Raw genomic sequence first — 25,817 nt, 5'->3', positions numbered from 1 at the left:
CAGATGGGAGCCCACTGGTTTCCCACCGGCCTCTCAAAGGCAACACTCCCTAATGGGAGGCCGGGCTTGCTTACAAGGAGTGCTTAGTAAAGTGCACACTGGTGCACGTTATCACATGCCCTTGCCTGCACTGATCTCCACGTCCTAGTAAGGAGATGAGCCAGCAGTTGAGGAGGACGTTCTCAGTGGTCCATACTAGGCCAACTCCCACTCTGGCTGCTTGCAGTGGCTCTATCCCACACTGGTATAAGGCCTGCTTGCAGGCTCAATCATAATAGTGGTGTTGAATTAGTTTCATGTGCACATGCACAGCATTCCAATGCAGTGTGTGGCTTATGAACTTACCTCTCCTTTTCCATGAAGAGCTATTGGAGTTACTGGCACAATGATTTCACTACTGTGCATTTTTGTGATACTGACTAATTTGTGGGTGGTGGCCATGGGTGCGGCAGTGCTGGTGTCACACTTACACTACTGCTGTGTGCAACCCCATTCCACTCTTTTCGTCACCTCCACATGGGGAGGGGCGTTGTTTCCACCAAGCAGCTTTCAGTGCCTGTTTGCAGAGGTGGTAAGTTAAGTAGAGAGGAAGAGAGAAAAAAGAGGGTGGACAAGATCAGCAGGTGGAGAGAGTAGAACAATGGGAAACCTGAGTGATTGGTCAGCCCATGTGTGTCGGCTACCTGTCTCTGGCTTTGCTAAGACATTGTCATGAGGAATTTGCTTGATTGCACAACAGAACCAGTTTGCTTGCCATAACCAACCTTCAGAGCCTTGTAAAAAATTTTCTCCTTTTATGTTGTGCCTATGCAAAGTGTGTTTCAGATCCAAGGACTTTAGTGACTCGAATGTGGATCATAGCTCTTTATGTGCTGCTCCAAATGTAGCATCCAGCTCTTGCTTTAAGTGATCATAGCCTGCAGCAACACACACAAGAGAGTTACAAATCCAACTGACACCCTAAGGGCATGGATATATGAGACAATCGGGAATAAGAGACCATTTTCGTCCACTTGATTGCTGCCTTATCTCTCCCATTGAGCGATCTCTTTTGTTAGAGACATTCAGTTGTTAAGGATAAATAATCATTGAATTTTGATGAAGAGCCTCAATTGTAAGAGGCATTTTAACTTAACTTGTGGGGTATCTTTTTCCCTCTGCACATGCGGCGCCACCGCTTGCAAACCACCGTTGCATCCGTGCGCCAAGGAGAAGGCAAGGCGTAATCACTTCCGTGACATTCATTACGCTCGACTGAAACTAACATAGAATTGGTTGGCTGGATGTAAATTAATGTTGACAAGTGCACATTAAATGCGAATGCTTCATGAGGAACGGTTTTTTAAACTATCGAGGAGGTACCTCGAGTGTGAGCATGCGTGGGCATCTGCCAGCACAGAGATTGGTGGGAGTGCGCAACAGACCTGCTTGCGCTACTCCCTTGATCAAGAAGCTCGAAACCCAAAAATAGGGACATGAGATACCAATTTACACTGCCAGCAGGTTATGCCACGAACCAAAGAGCAAGCCTCTGCCAGGACGCCACATGCAGTGCGCGACCCTCACCACCGCTCTAGGTAGGGCCCCCACTCCCAGCTTTAAAGCTCAATGAATTCACACCTTGGAGGAGAAGGTTTCCACGGGACGTACAGTACTCACGGATTGAAATAGGACATTCGGAGCGCTAGCCTTGCAGTGCCACGCAGGCATGTGGTAAACCACAGGCCGGCTGATTGGCTACTGGAAGGAACAATTCTGCTTTGTAGATGTTCTCCCTCTCACGCCATACCACAATGCACCACCTTGGTTCCATGAGCGTCTACGGGCGGCGCTCCATGAAGCGACGGCCACGCGCTCCGAATGTCCTATTTCAATCCGTGAGTACTGTACATGAAGCGAGTCCGTTTCCCAAGGCAACGGTGGGCATGTTAACCTGGCTGGGAGAGACATACGGGAAGAAGGGCGCCTCAAATAGCAGTGGCCACCTAAACAGTACAATCTTGCATGCTCTTCGGCGGCCGTGTTTCGTGCACTGCAGGGCCTCTAGAAGTCTCCGGTTTGTGTAATAGAGTTTGCTGTACAAAGTGATGGTAGACAGATGCCTTAAATTTTTACAATTCACGATCAGTAACCTAAATAGGTAAATATTGGCACTTAGCTTATCTCGACCGTCAATTTCTCTCTTTCTCGACTTAAAGTTACCGAGGGCTATGTGTGCTACTACTTTTGTGCAGCAAATTAGTGTAAACACAGACTGCCAACAGGTGCAGCTGCTGCAGTAGGAGGCATATGGTTTCTTGACATTTGCCAGTCAGACAAAAGTAAACAGCTACTCTTTACAGCTTATAAGTTTGTACAACAAGCTATAGAGTTCTTTTGTGAGACTCCTAGTTCATGGGTCACAACATAAACACAGCAAGATATCTGTATATACTAAAAACACAAAATCCTGCTTATAAGAGACATCTCATATAGGAGGGACAAAAACTCTTATCCAGTATTTGTTGCTGTGAAGGGGTTCAACTGTACACCTGACTTCTATATATAACAAGCTGGCCAAGTGTCTTCTGACTGGAGGCATTGGAGTCAGTGGAGGCAAGGGGTCGCAGCCAGGGACCAGATTCTGCTGGCCCCATGGGAAGATGGTAGGGGGCGATGGTGTGAGACCTTCTTCATAGCAGGAATGAGGGAACTGCTTAATTACAGTATTTACATGATGGGAAAGCAAAGCAATTTACAAAAGAGGCAGAGAACCTTCCTCAGAGGAGAGTGCGCATGTTCCTGTATCAGATGCTGGCTTTTCAAAGAGGCAACATTTCCTGTAGTCCCTATAAGTAACTAAAAGGAGGTCAAGCTTACTGATGTGAAAGCATCCAGAAAGTATGCAGGTCAAAAAAAAATTGAAAATTTCAGTTGCTTTTAATCACTTGATCAATTGGACCTAATTAGTTTCAACTGGATCAAACCAATTGGACCCATTAGGCACTAGGACAAGGTAGTGGGAGAGACATGGGAGAGGCCTTTGCCCTGCAGTGGTCATAGTCAGGCTCATGATGATGATGAATTTTTGCATCTAGCAACTATTTGCAAAATGTACCGCTCAGTTAAGCTGCACAAGATAGAGAATGTGAGGAATATATCTACAACTCAACTTGCGTATTATTGACGTGGAAAGGGAAAACTGATTTTTAGGATTGGAGGGGAAGTCTGCAAATCAACATTTTTACAAGGGAATTGAAACTATGAAAATTACGTGCTTTTATGGAAATCAAGGCTCACAGATACACATATATCACATATAGGAAGCACTGTGTGGTCAGACACAAGTAGCATAACCTCAATGTATGCATCTAAAGAACACATTTCTGCTCCCATTTATATTCTTCATTTATGAGACACTCATGCAGGGACCAGTGGCACTTGCCCATTGAGTGCACTTACTATATATACTCATTTAAGGGGTGCATTTTGTTTTTTAAATTTAGGGCGTGAATTTTGAAGGTGCAGCCTATACGTGAATACAAAAAATTATAACCACATTTTTTCTCAATTAACCAGTCCAGAACGGGGTGCGGCCCTTGCATAAGATCAAACGGTATTTCATTTAATTTTGACTGCAGTTATAGTGCAGATGACGAATACAATCTAGTAGGTTAAGCTGATTATAGCTGTTATTATAAGAAAGAGGATTTTGGTCGGGGCTAGTTAGTTCATTGTCTTTCTTCGACAGATTACCAGCCCATCCTGCCTTGCGTGTCTTCTTTTTGTGTCCATGTACCATAGCACTGTGGCAATCTGTCGAAGAAAAACAATATTATAGGGACCATATTTGTTCTGCGTTATTTGTCGAATACGAATATGTTCACATGAATAATTTGGGTGTTATTGGACAGACCAATTGGAATCAATCGGTAAGACCAAATGGGCTCACCAGTTGGAAACTGAATTGGTGTAATTGAGAGATGCATTTGGGCTATTGGGACACCATTCCAACCGGAGCCATCTGGAAACTCAGTTGGTCTATTTGGAACCGGCTGGAAACCCAACTGGTTTCAATCGTTTTTTTTTTTTTACTGGGAATTGACTTGCACACATTGTCGCACCCTCGCCCCCCACTGGTGGCCACACTCTAGCGAGTTCACAAGCTTGCAGGGAAAGAGGATGCCATTGCCTCCTTGGTGATGCTGTTTGTTAGCTCCTCTGCCTGTCCAGCATGGTGTCGCCACGTGATTCATGTTTTGTCGCCAGCCACTAGCCAGCACACCGTCATTGGCTTCAATGCAGCTGGTCGCAGTTGTTGCAGGTATCTGGAAGTGTCTGCTCGCAGGCCTGCTTGTAACAATGCTGCCTTGTACCTCGTGTTTAATGGCGAGGCCTGTTACTGGGAGCATTCCTGAACTATCAATGAAGCAGGGTTCGTAACAGGGAGTGTTCCTTTAGCTATTTGCTTTGCAAATTTATCTTTTAAAATTTTTAGAAACTTAAATATAGATTTAAATTTTAGATACAAATCTAAGTTTAAAATTTTGAACTTTTAAAATATTTAAAACAAAAACTTTAAAAGTGATCTTTAAGTTCAAAGTTAAATTAACAATTATACTTGAATGAAATAAACACCTGGAGTATTTCTGCAATTAAAATTTAAATACAGATTTTAATTTAAATTTATTTATTTGTTTTTATTTACAAATACTGCTGTATTGACTCAAGATCATAGCTGGTGGAACGTACCTCAGCCAAAATACAGAAATACGGGCATGCAAAAAACAAAACAAATGCATACATACAGGCTCAGCAAAGAGAATATCGTAGAAAGCTAACTAAAACCATTAGTTTAAGTTATTTTTAAATAAATACAGTGTCTACATCACAACACAACCAAATTTGAATTTATGTTTAAGACATAAAATGTAGAATTTTAGAAACAAAAACGACTAATTTCTTTTCTTTTGAAGAAAAGATTTGCACAGCTTGGCGCATTAATCAGCAAGAGCTGTTGTAGCTCTCGCTAGGATTGATTTTATAGGGTTTAGTGTTCCAAAGCGACTACGGCTATGAGGGACGCCATAGTGGAAGGCCCTGGATAATTTCGACAGGCTAGCTAGGGCACTTTAACACGCACTGACATCACATAGTACACGGGCCTCTAGCATATCGCGTTCATTGAAATGCCACCGCAGCAGCATGGATCGAACCCGCGTCTTTTGGGTCAGAAGCCGAACACCATAGCCAGTGAGCCACTGGGGTGGCTCTTTTATAGCTTTGTTTTAGTCATTTACGTTAATCCCTCTCTCTCTCTTTCCTCTCGCACTTTTTGTCCACTTTTCCTCCACCTGCCAACTGCGGCAAGTGGCGGACATTTCATTTTATTACATTAAATTAAATTAATTCAAGGTCCTACGACTGACGCCGTAGATTCCAGGGTAGACCGCAGGGCTATATGTCTAAGCCAAAGCTATAACAGCATTCGGTGTGAAAAGAATACGATAGAGGAGACTGGGGCATTTCTCCTTGAACTAACCCCTTTTGTATGCAAAGCAGAGGACGCAAAAAAGTTTGTGAATGAGTTTTTTTTGTTGGAAAGAATTTTTGTGGTTAAGTTGGCTTTAAAAACTTTGCAAGTTGTCAGTTATGACCATTGATGGATGTAGCTGAATGTTTTAACTGAGCCTTAGGCTAGTTTAGTCAGCTTTGCCAGCCATAGTGTGCGAGCATTGCCCTGAAGCTGCATTGTTCCTTTGCAGGAGCATCTGCTATCGCTGCTTCGTCCGGTGCTGGCCGACCTGGGATGGGAGGATGCGGGCTCACACCTGGACCGGTCAGTTCCTGCCTGCTAGTGTGATGAGCGTTGCAGGGTGGTGTCGAGGAAAGCTTTCATTCTGCTCTCTGTCTGGTAGAGGAAGGGGGCCTGTTGGTTCTAAGCAGCTTTGGAAACATTGCATGCATTCATTACAAGGCCCTGCCACAGAAGCCACAAGAGGGTCAGCTGAGGCATATATTCTGTACCCAAAGGAGAAGAACGGGGGGCTGGTGGTTAAAGGCCGCATAAGTGCAGCTTGACAGAGCCTGACCCACTCCAAGTGGGGTCATGCTCTAGAATATCTTTAAGATAAAAGTATAGTCAGAATGGTATCTACTGGTAGGGAAAACCGAGAATTTGAGTAAGTATGAAAAGCTCGGGGACAAACTTTGTAAATTTGAGCTTCTGTCTGGGAAAATTAACTGTTATTTTATTTAAATAGAGTACATGTGGCCCTCACGACAGCCTCGACGACAGGCTCCTCAGTGACAGCCGGCTTCCTCTTGTGTCATTGTGCTCTCTAGTGAACCGCCGTTCCAGCAAAGCAGCAAAAAGCATAGTGGTGCTTCGAATTTCGAAGTTACTTCAAAGCGGATGCTTCTGTGGTGTATCTGCTGATGAGACCATGCAATGCAGAGAATGTGCTTTGTACAGCTTATGCACAAAGCTCCTCAGCGACTGCCAGCCTCATGTTGTGTCATTGTTCAGTCTAGTGGACCATTCCAGCAAAGCAGCAAAAAGCGTTGCGAACGCTTCTCAGGTGTTGTTGCTGATGAGCTCATGCAATGTAGAGAATGCGCTTCGTACGGCCTGTACACGAGGCTTATAAGTGACCGCCGGCCTAATGTGTCCTTGTGCTGTCTAACGGATCATCATAGTAAAGCGAAAAAAAGTGTTGCAGCACTTCGACTTCCGAAGTGAGTCGAAAGCAGACGCTTCCCCAGTGTCATCGCCGATGAGACCATGCAATGCAGAGAAGAGAGAACAACTTGTATGGCTCTTCGTGCAGTTCCCAGTAGACATCACCAGTAAGCCAGCAGAAAATATTGTGCAATGCTTGCGATTTTTAATGTGAGCCCGAAATTAACTCTTCCTGCTCAACACCGTGATGGACGCTTCCATTTCTGTCAGGGGGGGGGGGGGGGGGGGCAGCGGTACATGTACCTACTGCAGGTGGCACAGCTTTGGATGAGGGGTAACATAGCTTTGTGCCCTGTCGTGATGTGCCGACGCTGGCATAGCTACAAATAATGAATTATGTCTAGACTTTAGTTCAGCTGTTCTGAACCGACTTAGTTTTAATGACTGCAGTGGTCTCGCAGGCAAAGCTTTGTGCAGCAAGGCATGTCATTCCAATTTTCTTAATCTCAATGGTAGTGCTGACTTCCTTGTCACTCAGATGTTTTCTACAGACTGTTCCGCAATTGAACGCGCGCCATAGAATGCACCTCACAGCTAAACAGGGGAATTGGTTGAGCTGAAATTATTCATAGAAATGGCATTTGGTCGGCAGAATTGTTTTATACCACATTTCTTTTGGCTGCTTGCCTGAATCAATAAGAAAAAGTCTCATGAATCAATAAGAAAAAGTCTCATGTTCGCATCGTCAGCAGCAGTGATGAAACGAAACAGTCCGCTCTCTCAGCGATTGCACCAGTGGCGCCATCTCGCTGGTTGACGGGGGAGATTAGGCAAAAGGATGGGGGTCTTTTGCGGGTGGCTTGAAGATTCTTCAGCAGCTACTTTATCAGTGATTACAAAAGGCTTAGTTTGGCCAAAAGTGCTCTAAGTCTGAAGACTTTCTTGGTACAGCGTTGTCAAACGTACCGCAAAACACCACCCCACCTCCTTTGCTGAATCCTTTGCTGAGAAACGAGATGGCGCAACCGGCGCTGAGGCAGCGCCCGTTTTGTTTCGTTGTTGCCACAAACGATGCGGATATCCGAATTTTTCTTATTGATTCAGGCAAGTACCCCGAACATATGTGATAATAAACAATTCTGCCAGCCAAGTGCCATTTCTGTGCGAAATTTGAGCTCACACCAGTTTAGCTGTGGGGTGCATTCTACGGCGCACATTTAGTTGCGGAACACATTGTATTTGAGGGCTTTACTTTTGTATTCTTTGCATGGAAGAGAGGTAAGGTTCATCTTTTGACTTTGGCGAGTGATCAGCAATCTGCATCACCATGATTCCTGACCAGACGGTATGCCGTCAAACCCTCGACTACATCAATCTGCGCCATCAGTTTGGACAACCGGCATCACCGGAGCATAGTGAACAAGGGAGCCGTAGTGCTCCCGAAACGTCTTTTCATCTGTTGACTTTGGCCAGTGACCAGCAATCTGCATCATAATTACAAATACTTTGTTACTGATATGTCAGTTGATTCGTCAACAATGATGCTGTATTTGCTGTTGCCAATGTCAGATGAAAGGTCCTCTTTAAAGTGCAGGTACAGAACATTTTTAAGCACTGCAGCACATTTTGTCCTCTTCATTTTCCTTTTGCAGCCCCACTGTCTGGGAATGATTTCTTGATGAATTCTGCCAGATGGTCGGTATTCATAATGTTGCAGTGTTCAGCTATGAACAATGCCGCCCCACACTTATTCTGAGCTCGCTGCATTGCTTTCAGCTCTTTTCGGGAAGGCAGTCTGCTTTTGCGATGGGCCCAATATGCTAGCAGCATTGTGATGCTTTTTTGTATCTTTGTGTGCCTTCAGGTCGTTGTATTTGGATCCAAGTTGGCACTGGCAAAACTTGCATTCGGCAACCTTCAATCCATTGGTCTTTCAGAGGAGCCAGCTGCTCAGGTCTGGGTCTTTAAGCCATACGTCTCGAAACTTTGGAGCATACTTCTTTTGGCATGATGAAGATGCTGGTGCTGAGGTAACCTGCGCTTTTACGGAGTGCTAAGGCGAGGTAGGGTAGCACAATATTGACCTATGCGCCGGCGTGTCGTCTGTCGCCACGCCTCGCAGGGTCGATGCATAGGGTCATGCATGGGATCACTTGACAAACAATAGCAGCCAGGTGTGGAGAGACGCAAGCTGTGAATCTCTCCACAGAGTTCTTCAAGGCGTATCGTATAACGGCCCACACCAACTGGCTCGCATCGCGGATGATGAGCCGGCTCCCGGCAATGCTGCCCTTCCTCGCACATAACTCACGGGCCACTTTTTTTACTAAAGCACGAAGACAGATTTGCTCATTTTGTTCAGATCCACTACAAATTCATTTAAGTAACCTGAAATCCGCTAAAACAATGAGACCCGCCAATTACAGATTCAAAATCTGCTAAAAAGTCCGCCAGCCGCTAGATAAACATTTTTCCCGTTAAGAGGCAGCAAAAGTCTCTAAATTTAGTGGGAAAGCCACTAAATTGGCAACACTGCCCTTGGCAGGTGGCAAAGCATGACACCGCCAGTGGGTGTGGAGACATGGGGCTCTTATTCCATCATAATGAGAACTCCAACCCCTAGTTATAAGTGCTTGACTGTATCACCGTATTGCTGTGAAGCGTTTGTTTTTCCAGGTTCTTTCTTTATCGCGTCTGGCATGCGGCCGTATCAGTTTGTTTGCTACCCAATTTTTGTAACACAGATTACTGCTGCAGTATAGTCGTTGTACATTTTAGAGCTAGCATTGGGTCACATTTTTCCAACATAGCTAGAAGTAAAACAACCTTCAGTATTAAGAAATGTTGCTACAATGTTACCAAGCATCACATTAGTAATTTTGTTCTTTCACATTGTAACTACATTGTGAAGTGGCAAAGAAATGTTGGGCCACATATGATGACATTGATGTAACATTAACCTTATGAGCAGCACAATTGTCCGCTCTTTCTGGCTATTGAAAAGTAGACACCAGGTTCTTGTGCCTCACCATTAACCACACACACGCATGCGTGCACACAAACACACACACACACACAGACGAACAATTGCATGCACGCACGTGCACACACACACACACACACACACTTATAAAGTAGACTGACACATGCTTGAAAACAAAACAAGGGTTTACTTACATTTTGACTGGGGACCATTCTTCAAAGTGCTAAATGATAATTCCAGGCCAGTATTTATGCATATTGATTATGCGCCAAGCACATAGGTGCCATTTCTGTGAAACTTTTTTTTTCCTTTTTGGGCTCTAACTCGGGCCCATTGTAGCAGCCTTTTCTAACCTCTATAAATACTCTTCTGGAATAATCATGTAGTACTCTGAAGAAGATTGGTCCCCAGTCAAGACGTCAGTAAACCCTTGTTATGCTTTTTAAGCGCGTGTCAGTCCACTTTATAAGTATGTAACTTCTGGTTCATAGTGCCTTCCTCGCAACTGTTATATATCACAGTTGAATCCACTTATAACAATACTCAAGTGCCACGGAATTATCATTTTTATACTTATTGTTATAACTGGGTTTTGCCCAAAACAAGAAAACATGACAAACTTTAGAGCATTTAATGACAGGAAAGACCTGGAAGGGCTTGATCATTCTAATGCCTGTACAAGCTCGTTAATTCAAACTTCAGCTGACCATAAAAAATGTTGGAATTATCGAATGTTTCCAAAAAACTAACAAGAACCGCTTGCATCATGGTATGTTTATTTGATGAAAGACTGGGTAGTGGTTGGTTGCTTTTTAGATAACAGCGTGGCGATGATTATTTTTCACATTTGCCTAAATGGTTTAATGCACGTTAATGCATGCATACTGTCGGAAGCGTCAAAGCAGTACTGCTGAAAAATGGTAAGGGCCTCCCCAGCAACCTTCACTCACGGTGCGACACAGTAGTGCTGCACCTCCGCCACTACTGCGTCACACCCCTCACAAGTGGCAGCGTAGCATGTGAGGAGGCTTCACTGCACAAACAGAGAATGGCACATGACGAGCACGCAGTTTCAGCACACTAGAAGAACCAAACAGATGAGAACCACACATATGAAAGCACTCATGCCAATCAGCACTGACTGATTGAGAGTACGCATGGCGCTCGTGGCCAGAGCAGCGACACAGCAGCTCGCCTGCCCTTGGGACACGTGCATTCCGCGACGCGGAGAATGTGGCCAATTTAGAGAAGAACAGGAGAAGGTCAGACAATGCACACGCTCTCGCTGCCAGTCGTCGCGTAGTCGCGTCGTTGTGTAGTGCAGCTACGCATGCAGTTCATTTGAGATCCGAAGCATCCGAAGGCGCTGGACTCGCAAAGTGAACTGAGCACATGTGCCTGCTAGGCCTAAAGTCTATTTGCCCCTTTGCTGGGAGCCATTTGCGCAGCAAGCTGAGTTTGCTCAACAGGAACCTGTGCATTGAAATGTGAAAGTAGGGAACAAAGGTTTTTGTGAATTGAGAACTCAGCACTCTGCTGTCATGAGCGCTGTGCACATTTCTCATAGGATTCTCGAAGACTCTTATCTTTCAAAAGCGCAACTTATGTTAACCATAATTGCCAAAGATTGTGTTCGGTTCATTTCGAAGACAGGCGGTGGCTGCGCATTGCATGCAGTAACGACTTCCACTTAATAAAATAATTCACGCAAATACCCGCATGTTGCACTTGTCAGTGTGAACGCGGCCATCACTTATTTGTGGTAGGAAAAGTTTGCACTTCCTAATTCATGTTTTTCTTTACAAAATCTGGTTGCGCAGTGCCAGAGCATGCCGAGAGCCAGCGCTTAGTGCGCGCAAACTAGTTTCTCATAGAAAAGTGAGGGCTCAGGCAAGTTTCTCATGGCACGAGCATAGCCTATGCATAGACATGGTGTGCATCCCGCAGTAGCAGACTACACCAGTGAAGTGTTTGTTTTTCACAATGCGAAAACGGAAGCTTCTAAAGTGTAGTGTTTTAAGTGCCACCAATTTCTTTGGAAGAATTCTGCAAACACAGTTATTTTCCACGGTTCGCTATAGTTGGTGGCCTTCTCTCGCCATGAGCGAATCGTCTATGCCTACGTGCTTTCCTTCTCATTTACTGCAATGCACACTAAGCATATTTTATTACGGGACATAATGATTGTAAAATAATGCTTCCTAGCCATGTATTTCTGCAGGTGTAGTATTGTACTAGGGCCAAGCCAAGTACGCCCACGCTGTCTTCCTGGCATTCCCATGGTGGATGACATGCCCTTTAAGAAGCTCCCATAGACGATGGGGCCAGCTTTCCCTCCAGGTAATATTTAAACACGCTTTGGGTTAGCCAATCAAAATGCACACAATAAGTTTTGGAATAGTATGCGCGGCATCGTAGGTTGGTTTATCGTGACATCATAGCTGAGCCAAAATCCAGTTTCGGTTTCAGTTTCCTGGTTTCTGCTGGTTTAAAATGCTCGGTGTTTTGGAAAATGTTTTTTCTAACCAGAACGGAAGGGGGCAGTTCGACCTAGGTATACGTTGCCGCTGGCAGATGAAACACTCTAGTAGATCAATTACGCTTTCACTGTCCCAGGTGAAGTTACCTTCAATTCTTACACTCTTGCTGTAAGCAGTGCTAACAGCTATCTCGTTTACGCAATTCTAAAAACTGATATGGTTATTACTAACAGCTGGCTAAAAAAAGTGCAATCAAGTGCCTATTGGCAATAGTTAAGAAGCTAACTATTAAAATTTATGTAATCACTTTACTAGTTAACATGATTAGCTTGTTTTTTGACGTCCGCCAGCACTGGTATTACTATGGTACAAAAAGCTTCTCTTTACGTCAAAACCCTGTTCTTAAAAAATTTGTGATCAGATTCCCTGAAACACGTATATACCAAATGCCCCCAGCTAAATATAACCAAGCTTTTAAAAAAGATAAAATATCCTAGCCCCAGTGAAACCAACTGACGGTTGTTCAGAGTCGCGTGACCTAATCTCCAGTATTTGTTTCATTCTTCAAAGTTAAATAATTACTTAAGCCTGAATAGCTAACTTTATAATTTCCGATTTGAGGAACAAAATTTTATTGCAAAAATTGTAGATCACCCCAAAAAACCATAACAGCGCTGTTTCCATCAAGTTACAATTTACCTGGCTTTATTTATTGGCCTTAAAAGGAAGCTACCACGGGACCAGCTGCTGGCTCACATCTCTGTCCCAATGTGCTCGCAAAGGCTCATCGGGGAGAGCACTTCAGAAAATACCGGGTTTTCCCTAAGACGTGTCTTAGGATGTTGAAGTGACACTGCTGTCACGTGAAATTTTTTTTTTTACTGTGTGAATTATGGTTTAAGGTTGGTAAAAGAAGCTACTTTGCCTAAACAGTACCTTGGTGCAAACAGTTGTTTTTCAAAGCGATCTACAACTTCTATATTGAAACTTTGTTAATTAAAAAAATAGTTAATTAGGCTTAACTGGATAGTTAACTTTGAAGAACGAAAAATACTGCAGACTAGGCCAGGCGACTCTAAACAACACTCAGTTAGTTTCACACGGCTAGGACATTCTGTGTTATTAAAAACTTGGTTTCAATTAGCTAGGACACCTGGTATACAGGTGTGTTCAAATAAGAACAGTAATCGAGATCCGACGACCAGTTTTTGTTTTGAATAAAATTTTTATATGTGGTGGGCAAATGTGATGACACAGAGGATTAGTACTTATTTTTGCAAGAAACGCTGCAGTTTTTTTTTTTAATTTTGTATCACGCGAGGTGGAAAATGTCAGTTTTGCGATTTTCCAAACTCGCTAGTTTGAATCCTTGCAGAAAAAATTTAAAATTGAAATTGGTGTTTGAGGAAAGGAAATGGTGCAGTATCTGTCTCACATCTCAGTGTACACTTGAACCACTCCTTAAGGGAACGGAGGGAGATGAGAGTGAGATAAGAAAGGAAGAAAGAGGTGCCGTAGTGGATGGCTCCTGAATAATTTTGACCACCTGGGGGTCTTTAATGTGCACTGGCATTGCACAGCACACGGGCGCCTTTGCGTTTCGTCTCCATCGAAACGCGGCCAGACGTCGCGGCCATGTTCGAACCCAGCTACTCCGGCTCAGTAGCAAAGCGCCCTAACTGATGAGCCACCACGGCAGGTAAATAAAATTTTGTGGAATGTGATGAGTTATTCACTAAGCGTAAGCAAACTTTTCTGTTGGAAGCAATGCAAAGACATTTTTCGCTCCTATAATTTCACAGCAAAAAAATCGTAAACATTGTTGAAAAATTAAAGCAATTCAATTAAGGCAGTTTTTAAGGCAATAATGGGACAAGAAGGAGTAAGAACCTGAGACTTGAAATTTTTTCTCGGTATTAATCTGCCTTTTGTAGCGATAGCTACATTACGGTAGCATTTCGAGCCTTCAGCGTGGCGGCGCCACCACGTTGTCACGTGGTGCAGAGCAGCTGCCGGTGGCGCGGCGCTGTGGCTGATCACGTGGTTGGTCACGTGACCAAGTTCCACTCAGCCAGCTGTAGCTATCGCGTCACTCCAGGTTTAACCAGAGCTGAACCACCGCCAATTTTGTTACTTTTGTCAGACAAAATTTGTACTCCTAGAATGGTCAGGTGATTTTTAATTACACGCTTAAATCATCTGGAATTTGAAAAATTTGAATAAAGGCGAATTTTGGGGCGGATATTTATAAAAAAAAACAACCTCACCGATTTTTTTTTAAATTTTTCTTAAAGACCTGTAGTACCTGGTAACTTTAGACCAAGAACAAAGTTGCATTATATTGTTTTAAACTATAAAAGTAAAGGCCTAACACTGTTCTTATTTCATTCATTTACGTGGATATTGTCTCCTAAAAGTGTAGTGGTCGTGAATTCAACTTCAAACTGAGTGCATGTGGTTGCATTTCAGTTAGCACAATGGAAAAAGCTAAGAAAATACCTTGAAAGCATATTTAATTTGTAAGCGTTTTTTAATAAGTCAAAACAAGAATATTTTTGCTTCTTTGCCTGGCTTCTATACGTCAGGCTAGTGGATTCAGAATATTGCAGTGGTTCAAAAGTAATTCATGGCATTTTTGAATCACATTTATAAAGCACTTAGCTCAAACGTTCGCAGCATTTAGAATAATCGTAGGTTCTTTAATTAAACTTAAACGAAAAGTGCGTGAGATGGTATAGTCGGGATTTGTGCTTCTGGTACACCTAAATGAGCCAGGAAAGCCCCTTTATCCCAAAAACGAGAATATTCTGTGCATATGTCGACAACCTAGTGCCACCTGCGCCTTCGGTACGGGCAAGCGTTGCCGCAATGTTGTTTCACCACAAAAAAAAATCAGTTTTTTAGTGAGCACGAAAACCTAAAACAACCTGGGAGTCGAATTAGATGGTTAAATGGCTGCAACTTCTTTATTGCCGTTGAAATAACATTTAAGGAAGGCCACTGAAGGCCACTGAAGGAAGGCCCCACAAGTACACAAAATGTAATGCAGCAGAACTTCTGCATGAAATAAGGCAGAGATATAAGTAGAAAATATAGTTTTATATTTTCGTGTTGTCTATTACTAAATGGTCGCATTTCCAATACAGTCGAGCCCACTTATATTGATACCAGTTATTACAATATATCTGCTACAACAATGAACAGCCATGGCACTGTCAAATTAACTTTTTATCCAATAGTAAAATATCCGTTTACTACAATGATGGGTTGCTGCATTAACGGTTATAACGATTAAAACTGGCTACTGTGACCCAGCTTCAAAATAAAAAAACTCGTGATTCACCTGAAAACGCAAGTGTCCGTGCATAACAAAATGTGCTTGGCGTGCTTGCCATGATTCACACGAAAACGCAAATGTCCGCGAGCTCGCGAAGTGCATTTCGCTCCGCGTGGGACCCTTCCACCTCTCGAGACGAGTGGATTGCGCCCACGATACGAAGAGAGGAGATTTAGTATCCAATTCTCTAACCTTCCCCCCTCCATGCTCCGTCGCATGGTCACATCCCTGTGTCTGTGCTTGTTGGAGCGACTGCATAAAGAAAGGGATCCTGATCGAGCGTCTGTTTGTGTGGCGTAAGCGGAAGCACGTTGCGGGCGTGTGTTGAAGTGTTTATATGCGTCGTGAGCGCATGTGGCGTGGGTGCAATGCCTGTGGCGCTTCGCTTTCTCATCGAACAATGGCAGATCCATCTGCCATACGCACTTCGCAAGACTGCGCGGCGCCATTGCTAGCGAAAAGAAAACGTACGGCGATTTCACTGGAGACAAAGCGCAACATAGTTAAGGACCATAAGAATGGCCAGAAGGTGTTGGCCCTGGTGCTGAAGTGCGGACTGCTTCAACCGACAGTTTCTACAATCATCGCACTGCAAATAAGCTGCTTCATGAAGAATGTGCCCTTTTCTTTCTCTTTCTACCTTCCCAACTCTCTGCATGCCCTGAGGCAATAAATATCGTTATAAAAAAAAGTCCGGCAGGGTGCCTATAAGGAAGTGTAGGAAACTGTATTTCAATGATTTCTTAGTGCCCATTAGTGGGATCAGCCATTAGTGGGCTGACTCTGGCAGTGAAGGCGAGTCACCCTGCCTTTCATCTTCATGAAAACGACTTTCATCTGTGAAATGGCTGGCTGCAGTGCTTTAAAGACAGGCTCAGGATTGTATACAAAGCATTCACCGGCGAGGGAGCTTCACTTGACTGTGAAGTGAGACACCGATGGGAAGAAGAAACACTACCACGTATCATTGAGAAGTATGTCGACAGCTACATTTACAAGGGTGATGAAACTGGACTTTTTTCAGATGCTTCGCGCAAAAACCCATGCGCTTCAAATAGACCCATGCAAGGGCGGAAAGAACAGTAAGGTGCATGTGACCGTATTTCTGTGCGCAAGTATGGACATAAATGACAAATGTCCAGTATTTGTCATCGGGAAGTCCAAGAATCCCCGTAGCTTTCGAAGCGCCGCCAGAATACCCGTACGCTACCACCACAATAGTAAGGCGTGGATGACACTAGCGCTCTTTCATGTGTGGCTCATGGAATTCAGTGAACGCATTGAACGCTAAGAGAGGAAGGTCGCGCTGGTCCTTGATAACTGCGGTGTGCATCATTCCACGCCAGAGCTTTCCAGTGTGCAAATTTTTTTCCTTCCGCCGAACGCCACTTCTGGTTTGCAGCCTATGAATGCTGGCATTATCGCTAATTTCAAGGCCCTGTACCGCCGCCGCGTCCTGAACAGGTTAGTGCATGCTATGGACATGGCTGCTCGGAGAAGTGATGAGCAGCCTGATTTCAAGGTTAGCCTACTGATGGCAGTTCAGTTCACCTTCGGCGCATGGTCCGAACTCAATGCTTTGACGGCGCAGAACTGATTCAAGGAAGCAGGCTGCGTTCGGGATCGCACGACTGCCGCAGGTGATGCTTGCATAGTTCCGACCGATGAAGGGATGCCGGAACGGTGGTCTGCGCTCACCGACGACTCGTCGGGACTGGACGAGTTTCTGCATGCAAATGATTAGAAACGTCCGAGAACCTCACGTCTTTTACTGGGAAGCAGTCAAAGGGAAGGTCATTCCCACCAAGCGAAGTGTGCGAAAAATTTCTCAGGCTCTTTCCCTCTTCTTTGGGTTCGTTGGCTACTTGACGCCGTCGAAGTTGCCGCTGCTGTCGCTGGCACTGTGGTTACTCCGGTCAAGGGAGTATGCACCCTAATCCACTTCGACTGGTGTGCATCCCATTCATAACAGCGTGATCTTCGCTGCAAGACCTGCATGCCCCAAGTTCATGAAGATCAGGCGACTCCTTCATAGCATGTACTTTCAGGCGAGGGGGTTTATTTAAGGTTGGGGGGATGTAAGGACTTTGCCCCGCGTCGTCCCCTTTGGTTTGCTTTCCCACGATGCACCCTCCGTAGTTAGTTCAACTACAACGGAAAGTGCCGGCGACACACCGGCACCAAGGGCGTGATTGCTGCGCGTGCACTTGGGAGAGTACACTCTCTTCGGCTCCGGAATTCGGCGCGCGCTGACGTACCGGTGCAGCGCTCCGCTCTTCGCCAGTGGGGCAATGCCTTGTGGGGAGAACGTTCTCTCGCATCTCGTCCAGTCCGGCCGTGAAGTATCTCCCCTGCCCTAATGTGGTCAAACATTCGTTCGTAACCTTCCTATGGGGGCCGGATGACCTCAATTCCTTAGCGTATTTTGTTGCTAGCCGGCGTTATTGTGCTTATACCAATAGATGCCTTGTTTGTAGATGCTTTTCGGCATAACATTCTCATCTCTGTATTACATAAGAATATAGCTAAGATGAGCTAACTAGCAGGCTGGTTAACTATTATTGAACTGTTAACTGTTACTAATAGGCTCCTTCATTATTTAGAGGCGTGTAGCTAACCATAATTAATATCCATATTAGTTTTCATAATTTCCAAAATGCGGTTACCCACGGCACTGTAGCCCAACAAATTTTGGCTATTTCAACAAGTTACGTGCACTGGAAAGGTTGCTTTGCCTGTAAGCTTCTCTAAAGTGCATGTATTGGCGCGATGGGGCCAGAATTTGTTGGCCCACGACGCCGAGGGCAAACACATTTTCGAAATTCTAAAACTGATATGGATAATACTTACGGTGGGCTACACGGCTCTAAACATTTAAAGAGCTTAACAGTAATACCGTATTACACAATTTTAAGTCGACTTATTTTTCAAAATCTGAAAATTCGAGGGGGGGGGGGGGGGTGGTCGACTTGCATTCGAAACCAAAGCATGGCACCATAAGCAAAGGCAAGGCAAGTGAGATATCGGGCATGCTACAGCATGGTTTCATTTTTGCTGTGCAGCTCTGTCACATCGCTCTTCGTGCTAGCCTCGAGCAGCTGCTATGTCAGCGCACAGAACCGACATCCCCTTCCCGCGCGCGGCGGCTGATGGCGGCTATTGATAAGCAGCAAACCAGCACCCCACACGTCTGCAGATTGCTGCTGCTGACAAGCGGTGGCGGCCTAGTAACGCATTCGCTTTCTGCTCTTTCTTTTTTACTTTCGGCTGCGCACTCGGCGCTCAAGGGAGCATCTATAGTTGATGTAAGGGCCACTGTGTCGGTAGCCGATGGAAGAGCTGACGCCATTCACGCAAAGTTTCTCTTTAGCTCCGACACATTCGACTACTGCCGGCTGCGTTTCAAAAGTTTTTAATATAGTGCTTTGTCAGCTGTTCCACACGATGTCGTGATGTCGATGTTTGGGAAGTGCGGGATTTTGTTGGATGATAGCGTTATAACGACGTGCTGTGGGGCCGCAGCAGCGGTCACAAATGCAGCGCTAGTGAGGACGATGGTGCAAGTATGGACGAGTAGTCAAGTGACTAATACATTTTCGTTCTAGAATGTGCCCACGGGCACGCTCACGCGGCAGCCGATAGCGGCTGGCGATAAGCGGTGGCCGCTGGATGATCCTATCGCGTTCTACTATTAAAGGCCAAGCTTAAACAACCTCGGAAGTTGTTTTTTTCCCGGAAATGTGATGTAGGGGGTCGACTTACATTCGAGTTGACTCAGAGTCGTGTAAATATGGTATTCATACTTGGCAGCGCAAAAAAACGAGGACAAAAGCGAACGAGGAGGCACAACACAAGCGCAGACTATCAACTGAACTTTTATTCACAGAAAGGAAGCTTTAAAGGCGTGATAAAACACAAAAACATGAAAAGGAAACGCCACAACCGATGTACAAAGAAAACAATGACATTTCATTCCTGCGTGATAAGGAACACAACAGCAACAGAAAAACAAAATCAATCGCATCAGGCCAACTCCCCGTACTGTTTACTTGCCCTCAAGAAACTGCGCAGAAAAGGAACTTCCTTATCCTGCAGGCTCCCGTGTCGCACCTGTCTTGAGCGACATTTTCCTAAGCAGGATGGATGTAAAGCTAGCGGAAGATAACTTGCTGATTTTGCAGGGAGAGTCTTCCGGTACGTGGATGATTTTTTGATTTTCTTAAAGGATATCTCCCCCAGGGTTATCCCGGATGTCGTCAAGATATTCAAGGAAAGGGGCGACGGTCTGAAGTTCACATTTGAATTACCACAGTTAGCCTCCATCCAGTTCCTAGACCTGAGGATTGATTGCCACGCGAGTGGTGTGTGCTGGGAGTATCGCTCACGACTGGAAAAGCCCCTCCTCAATCACAGTTCTGGTCATTCGAAATTGGTAAAGGCCGGCATTGCTTCTTCTTGCCTAAAAGCTTCTCTCTCAAAATCCTGCTCCCACAAGGTTGGAACAAGCTTCCTGGGACAAACGCGCAGGTTAAAGGAAGCAGGTTTTCCTGATCAGACTCTGGCTAGGGTCACTGAAAGGATCTTAGCCAGGTCAGGTAGGCCCCCGGTCATCATGAAAGAGAACGGTGCGGAAAACGATTGGTAGGAATCCCCTACGTGCACGGCATTTCACATCGCCTAAGAAAAGTAGGGACGAGGTATGGGGCGAAAGTTGTTTTCACCGCGAAGAACAAGCTCGGTGGTGTGTGCAGTGCTGTGCGCAAAAAGATTGAGCATGGTGGTGACCGCGCAGTAAATAATTGCACGATAGGCCACAAAAAGAGGCCACAGATTGCGACGCGTGTTGTGTATCGCGTTCCACTTTCATGTGGTAAGAATTACATCGGCCAGACTGGTCGATGTATCAATGAGCGTCTAGCGGAACACCGCAGATCACTAAAAGGTGATGTGTCCTCCAACCTGGCTTTGCACTGCAGCGATTGCAAAGATTGCTTTCCTCACCTTGACAGGACAAGTATCCCGTTCAGGCACAGGGATAAGGTATTGCGGGAGCTGATAGAAGCTTACTTGATTAAGAAACAGAGAGAAGCGTGTGCCGCATCACCGTCGGTCAGCCTGCAGGATAAGGAAGTTCCTTTTCTGCGCAGTTTCTTGAGGGCAAGTAGACAGTACGGGGAGTTGGCCTGATGCGATTGATTTTGTTTTTCCTGTTGCTGTTGTGTACCTTATCACGCAGGAATGAAATGTCATTTTTTTCTTTGTACATCGGTTGTGGCGTTTCCTTTTGACGTTTTTGTGTTTTATCACGCCTTTAAAGCTTCCTTTCTGTGAATAAAAGTTCAGTTGATATTCTGCCCGTGTTGTGTCTCCTCGTTCGCTTTTGTCCTCGTTTTTTTGCGCTGCCAAGTATGAATCCACACCAACTAGCCCAACTTTCTGTTCTTATTAAATATGGTAGTTAAAACGTTAACTATTCAGTATTAGTTAACTGGCCTGCTAGTTAGCACATCTTAGCTGTACTCTGATGTACTACACCACTGACAATGCTATGCCAAAGAAAGTGCTCTTCTAACTCAAAGAGCCTATTTTTAAAAATTGTGTAAAATCGTAAATGAAACACCCAATATGTATGTTTGTGTGTGCGTGTGCAATTTTATTCTTCCTTGACTGCAAGCATGGTGCGCAAGTGCATGTGCATGCAAGTGTTGTACTTAACTTTCTGAGGCTCTGGTATAACGATATATCTCTGTTGAGAACTTCTTCAACAGCTGAAATTGTTGTGTCCCTTCTTCTCTGTCCCATCTATCGTGCTGTTATGGATCACCGTGAACACCAACTCGCTCAGCAACTGATATTGTTGAAATTACTCTTTTTTTCGATTAAACACATGCGTCTGGAGCAAAATTTCGGTAGAAATTTAGGTCTGATTTCACTGACGCTCTGTCGCCTAATGGTCGTCATCACACACATTTGTTTTTGCAGTGTTTGGGATGGTTGTTTATGTATTTTAGGAGCCTTACCTTGAAAGTTCACTGTCCCTGTTAAATTGAGAGTGCCCATAAGCAAAGGGCATTCAGATCCCCACATTTGCTGAGTGCATGTGTTGCTTTTATCACTGCTGAGCTTCTTTCTTTTGAGAGCACAAGTTTGCTCAAATAGTTTCACCTCAGTGCCAGCCTTCTTGTCTGTCATCTGCATCTCCATCCATGCCTGCTATCACAACCATGTGACACTGGTATGGTATATCCAGTTGGTTGCTGCTAAACTGTCATTTCAGGCACTCATAAATGACTGTCATTCTATTATCTATGTCAAATGTGACACCATTTTGACATGCAGACAGCTTTGCAAAGCACAGAATGTTGTCTTGTAGTGGTGACAACAGTCTAGCTGTAAGGAAGACAGCAAAATGGCTTCAAAAAGAAGCTCTTTATTGGGCTGACTTGTGCTCACGAAGAACAGAACAGCTCAGCAGCAGTGATAGCAACAAGTGTGATCGGTGGTTGTCGAAGAACAAAGTCGCTACTGCTTTCGGCAGCGCTCAATTTAAGACTGACAGTGAACTTTAAAGATAAGGCACCGAAGCAACTACCACAATCTCAAATAGCATATAAGAAGCTGCACGTGGCTGCGATCATTCGAGATGAACCTGGTTGCGTCTTGAATCAGAAACAAAGTGGTAAAACTGTGTGCGGCAGCCTTGAGCATAAACAAACAAAGAGTACAAAGTTTTGAGCCAATATGGCTTCTTTTAAAACCTATGTGGAGAATCTGCTCTGTGATTGTTGGGTGTGACAAGCACAGGGTTCTTCACACATATGCAACCCTGGCCACCCTTTCCTCAGCAGGGTGGTGGGTGCCAACCAGAAGGACGTGGTGTACCGGGCGGGTGTGCGGCGGGGCGGCCGGCGGGAGTGGCAGTACTGCTGGCAGCGCTACCTCTCGTCGCAGGTGCCGGCTGAGAAGGCCCTGCTGCTCCAAGCCCTGGGTACCTCCATCAGCCGCTGGCAGCTCCACCAGTGGGTATTCTGCTGCCTTGCATAAGAGCTCTTGAAAAAGCTTGAGTGATGTTTTGCCATATGTGTGTACTAGGTTGATGTCAGGTGTGTACCGGTGAAGTGCCATTGGATTTTGTCAAATATTGGCTCACTGTGCAGAGGTCATCTAGTGAGAGCTGTGGTGCACAAAGCCCATTAGTTCTTGGCAGGCTCGGGAGAGATTTCAAGATGCTTTTATGCACACTATTGTGCATCGTTATCATGAAGACTAAAAAATTTTCCTGCCTCAACCGCTAGCTCATTTACGGGGAAAATGCACACAGAACTTGGGTATTGTGGTAACTTCTGTCTCATATTAAGTCTAACAATAGTACTTACCTGATTCAACCGTGTGTGATGCGAACCTGTAATCATCTGTGCTGAGATCAACAAACTGAAAGCTGCCAGTGCCGGGTTGCCGTCGAAGGGCAGCACTGGCGCCATCAAAGAACCTGCGCACCTTGTAATGCTTGGCTCAGTACTTTTCGCATTGTGACTTTTTCATCTGCAGACAACAGATGCCACCACTACTGCTTTTTGGCAAAAACCCTGCTTTAGCAGCTTTTGGTTCCTCAGTCTCAGCACAGACAGTTCTTGGTTTATATCACATGGGGCTGAACCAGGTACGTACCATTGTCACTTGCTACAAGACAAAAGTCACCACAATAGCCAACCTGTGTGCGCAGTTTCACTGCAAATGAGCCAGCGATTGAGACAAGCAAATTTTATGAAGTCTTCACGATAAAGATGCACAAAACTGTGCAGCTTTGTTGCAAGAGGGACAGCAGAGGCTCTGCCGCAGTTTGTTCCTGATAGATATGAAAGTGACTGTGCACTTTGCAACTATGCAGTGGGCGGGCATCTTACTCAAGAGCATGCCAATGTTCCTAGCAGAGTGAAATCAGGCTGAAGGGGGGGAGAGGGGGGCTGTGCAGGTACCTGCAGTTCTCGCTGGATCCAGACAAGGTGCGTGCCCAGGACACGCATACCGTTCTTGGCGTGGTGGCTGCCAACAGTGCGGGCCACTTCTCACCTGGCACTTCCTCAAGAGCCACTGGGATGCCATCTATGGCCTGTGAGCAGCATCCTTCTGTGAAGCGATTTCACTGACCTACGCTATTCTCAGCATTGCAGAGGACATTTGTGAGGGGCGTCTCTTTCAGGAGAGTGTTTCTTCTCGTTTGCTTCAGCTTTAAGGAGACAACGTTTTCCCTGGACAGTATCCTCTCAGCCCTGCTGCCCAGCTTTCACACAGAGTATGACTACCAAGAGGTCAGTGGGACCAGAGCACATTGCTGCTGCTGCTGCTGCTGCTGCTGCTGCTGCTGCTGCTGCTGCTGCTGCTGCTGCTGCTGCTGCTGCTGCTGCTGCTGCTGCTGCTGCTGCTGCTGCTGCTGCTGCTGCTGCTGCTGCTGCTGCTGCTGCTGCTGCTGCTGCTGCTGCTGCTGCTGCTGCTGCTGCTGCTGCTGCTGCTGCTGCTGCTGCTGCTGCTGCTGCTGCTGCTGCTGCTGCTGCTGCTGCTGCTGCTGCTGCTGCTGCTGCTGCTGCTGCTGCTGCTGCTGCTGCTGCTGCTGCTGCTGCTGCTGCTGCTGCTGCTGCTGCTGCTGCTGCTGCTGCTGCTGCTGCTGCTGCTGCTGCTGCTGCTGCTGCTGCTGCTGCTGCTGCTGCTGCTGCTGCTGCTGCTGCTGCTGCTGCTGCTGCTGCTGCTGCTGCTGCTGCTGCTGCTGCTGCTGCTGCTGCTGCTGCTGCTGCTGCTGCTGCTGCTGCTGCTGCTGCTGCTGCTGCTGCTGCTGCTGCTGCTGCTGCTGCTGCTGCTGCTGCTGCTGCTGCTGCTGCTGCTGCTGCTGCTGCTGCTGCTGCTGCTGCTGCTGCTGCTGCTGCTGCTGCTGCTGCTGCTGCTGCTGCTGCTGCTGCTGCTGCTGCTGCTGCTGCTGCTGCTGCTGCTGCTGCTGCTGCTGCTGCTGCTGCTGCTGCTGCTGCTGCTGCTGCTGCTGCTGCTGCTGCTGCTGCTGCTGCTGCTGCTGCTGCTGCTGCTGCTGCTGCTGCTGCTGCTGCTGCTGCTGCTGCTGCTGCTGCTGCTGCTGCTGCTGCTGCTGCTGCTGCTGCTGCTGCTGCTGCTGCTGCTGCTGCTGCTGCTGCTGCTGCTGCTGCTGCTGCTGCTGCTGCTGCTGCTGCTGCTGCTGCTGCTGCTGCTGCTGCTGCTGCTGCTGCTGCTGCTGCTGCTGCTGCTGCTGCTGCTGCTGCTGCTGCTGCTGCTGCTGCTGCTGCTGCTGCTGCTGCTGCTGCTGCTGCTGCTGCTGCTGCTGCTGCTGCTGCTGCTGCTGCTGCTGCTGCTGCTGCTGCTGCTGCTGCTGCTGCTGCTGCTGCTGCTGCTGCTGCTGCTGCTGCTGCTGCTGCTGCTGCTGCTGCTGCTGCTGCTGCTGCTGCTGCTGCTGCTGCTGCTGCTGCTGCTGCTGCTGCTGCTGCTGCTGCTGCTGCTGCTGCTGCTGCTGCTGCTGCTGCTGCTGCTGCTGCTGCTGCTGCTGCTGCTGCTGCTGCTGCTGCTGCTGCTGCTGCTGCTGCTGCTGCTGCTGCTGCTGCTGCTGCTGCTGCTGCTGCTGCTGCTGCTGCTGCTGCTGCTGCTGCTGCTGCTGCTGCTGCTGCTGCTGCTGCTGCTGCTGCTGCTGCTGCTGCTGCTGCTGCTGCTGCTGCTGCTGCTGCTGCTGCTGCTGCTGCTGCTGCTGCTGCTGCTGCTGCTGCTGCTGCTGCTGCTGCTGCTGCTGCTGCTGCTGCTGCTGCTGCTGCTGCTGCTGCTGCTGCTGCTGCTGCTGCTGCTGCTGCTGCTGCTGCTGCTGCTGCTGCTGCTGCTGCTGCTGCTGCTGCTGCTGCTGCTGCTGCTGCTGCTGCTGCTGCTGCTGCTGCTGCTGCTGCTGCTGCTGCTGCTGCTGCTGCTGCTGCTGCTGCTGCTGCTGCTGCTGCTGCTGCTGCTGCTGCTGCTGCTGCTGCTGCTGCTGCTGCTGCTGCTGCTGCTGCTGCTGCTGCTGCTGCTGCTGCTGCTGCTGCTGCTGCTGCTGCTGCTGCTGCTGCTGCTGCTGCTGCTGCTGCTGCTGCTGCTGCTGCTGCTGCTGCTGCTGCTGCTGCTGCTGCTGCTGCTGCTGCTGCTGCTGCTGCTGCTGCTGCTGCTGCTGCTGCTGCTGCTGCTGCTGCTGCTGCTGCTGCTGCTGCTGCTGCTGCTGCTGCTGCTGCTGCTGCTGCTGCTGCTGCTGCTGCTGCTGCTGCTGCTGCTGCTGCTGCTGCTGCTGCTGCTGCTGCTGCTGCTGCTGCTGCTGCTGCTGCTGCT

General features: G+C 46.8%; 1 protein-coding gene across 1 annotated transcript in view; it reads left to right on the top strand.

Moving 5' to 3' along the window:
• Window positions 1-23,577, top strand: part of LOC144095618 (glutamyl aminopeptidase-like) — a 37,259-nt gene extending 13,682 nt beyond the window's left edge. Inside the window, exons 2-5 of the mRNA XM_077629289.1 lie at window positions 5,745-5,818; window positions 22,310-22,480; window positions 23,010-23,121; window positions 23,515-23,577. Of these exons, the coding sequence (XP_077485415.1) occupies window positions 5,745-5,818; window positions 22,310-22,480; window positions 23,010-23,121; window positions 23,515-23,577 (420 nt within the window). The remainder of the gene's footprint in view (window positions 1-5,744; window positions 5,819-22,309; window positions 22,481-23,009; window positions 23,122-23,514) is intronic.
• The last annotated feature ends 2,240 nt before the right edge of the window (window positions 23,578-25,817 follow it).

Source organism: Amblyomma americanum, chromosome 6 (genome assembly GCF_052857255.1).
Source record: "Amblyomma americanum isolate KBUSLIRL-KWMA chromosome 6, ASM5285725v1, whole genome shotgun sequence".
In the NCBI taxonomy this organism is placed as follows: Eukaryota; Metazoa; Arthropoda; class Arachnida; order Ixodida; family Ixodidae; genus Amblyomma; species Amblyomma americanum.
The sequence above is the reverse complement of the archived record's forward strand: the minus strand, read 5'-3'. Positions and strand labels throughout refer to the sequence as shown.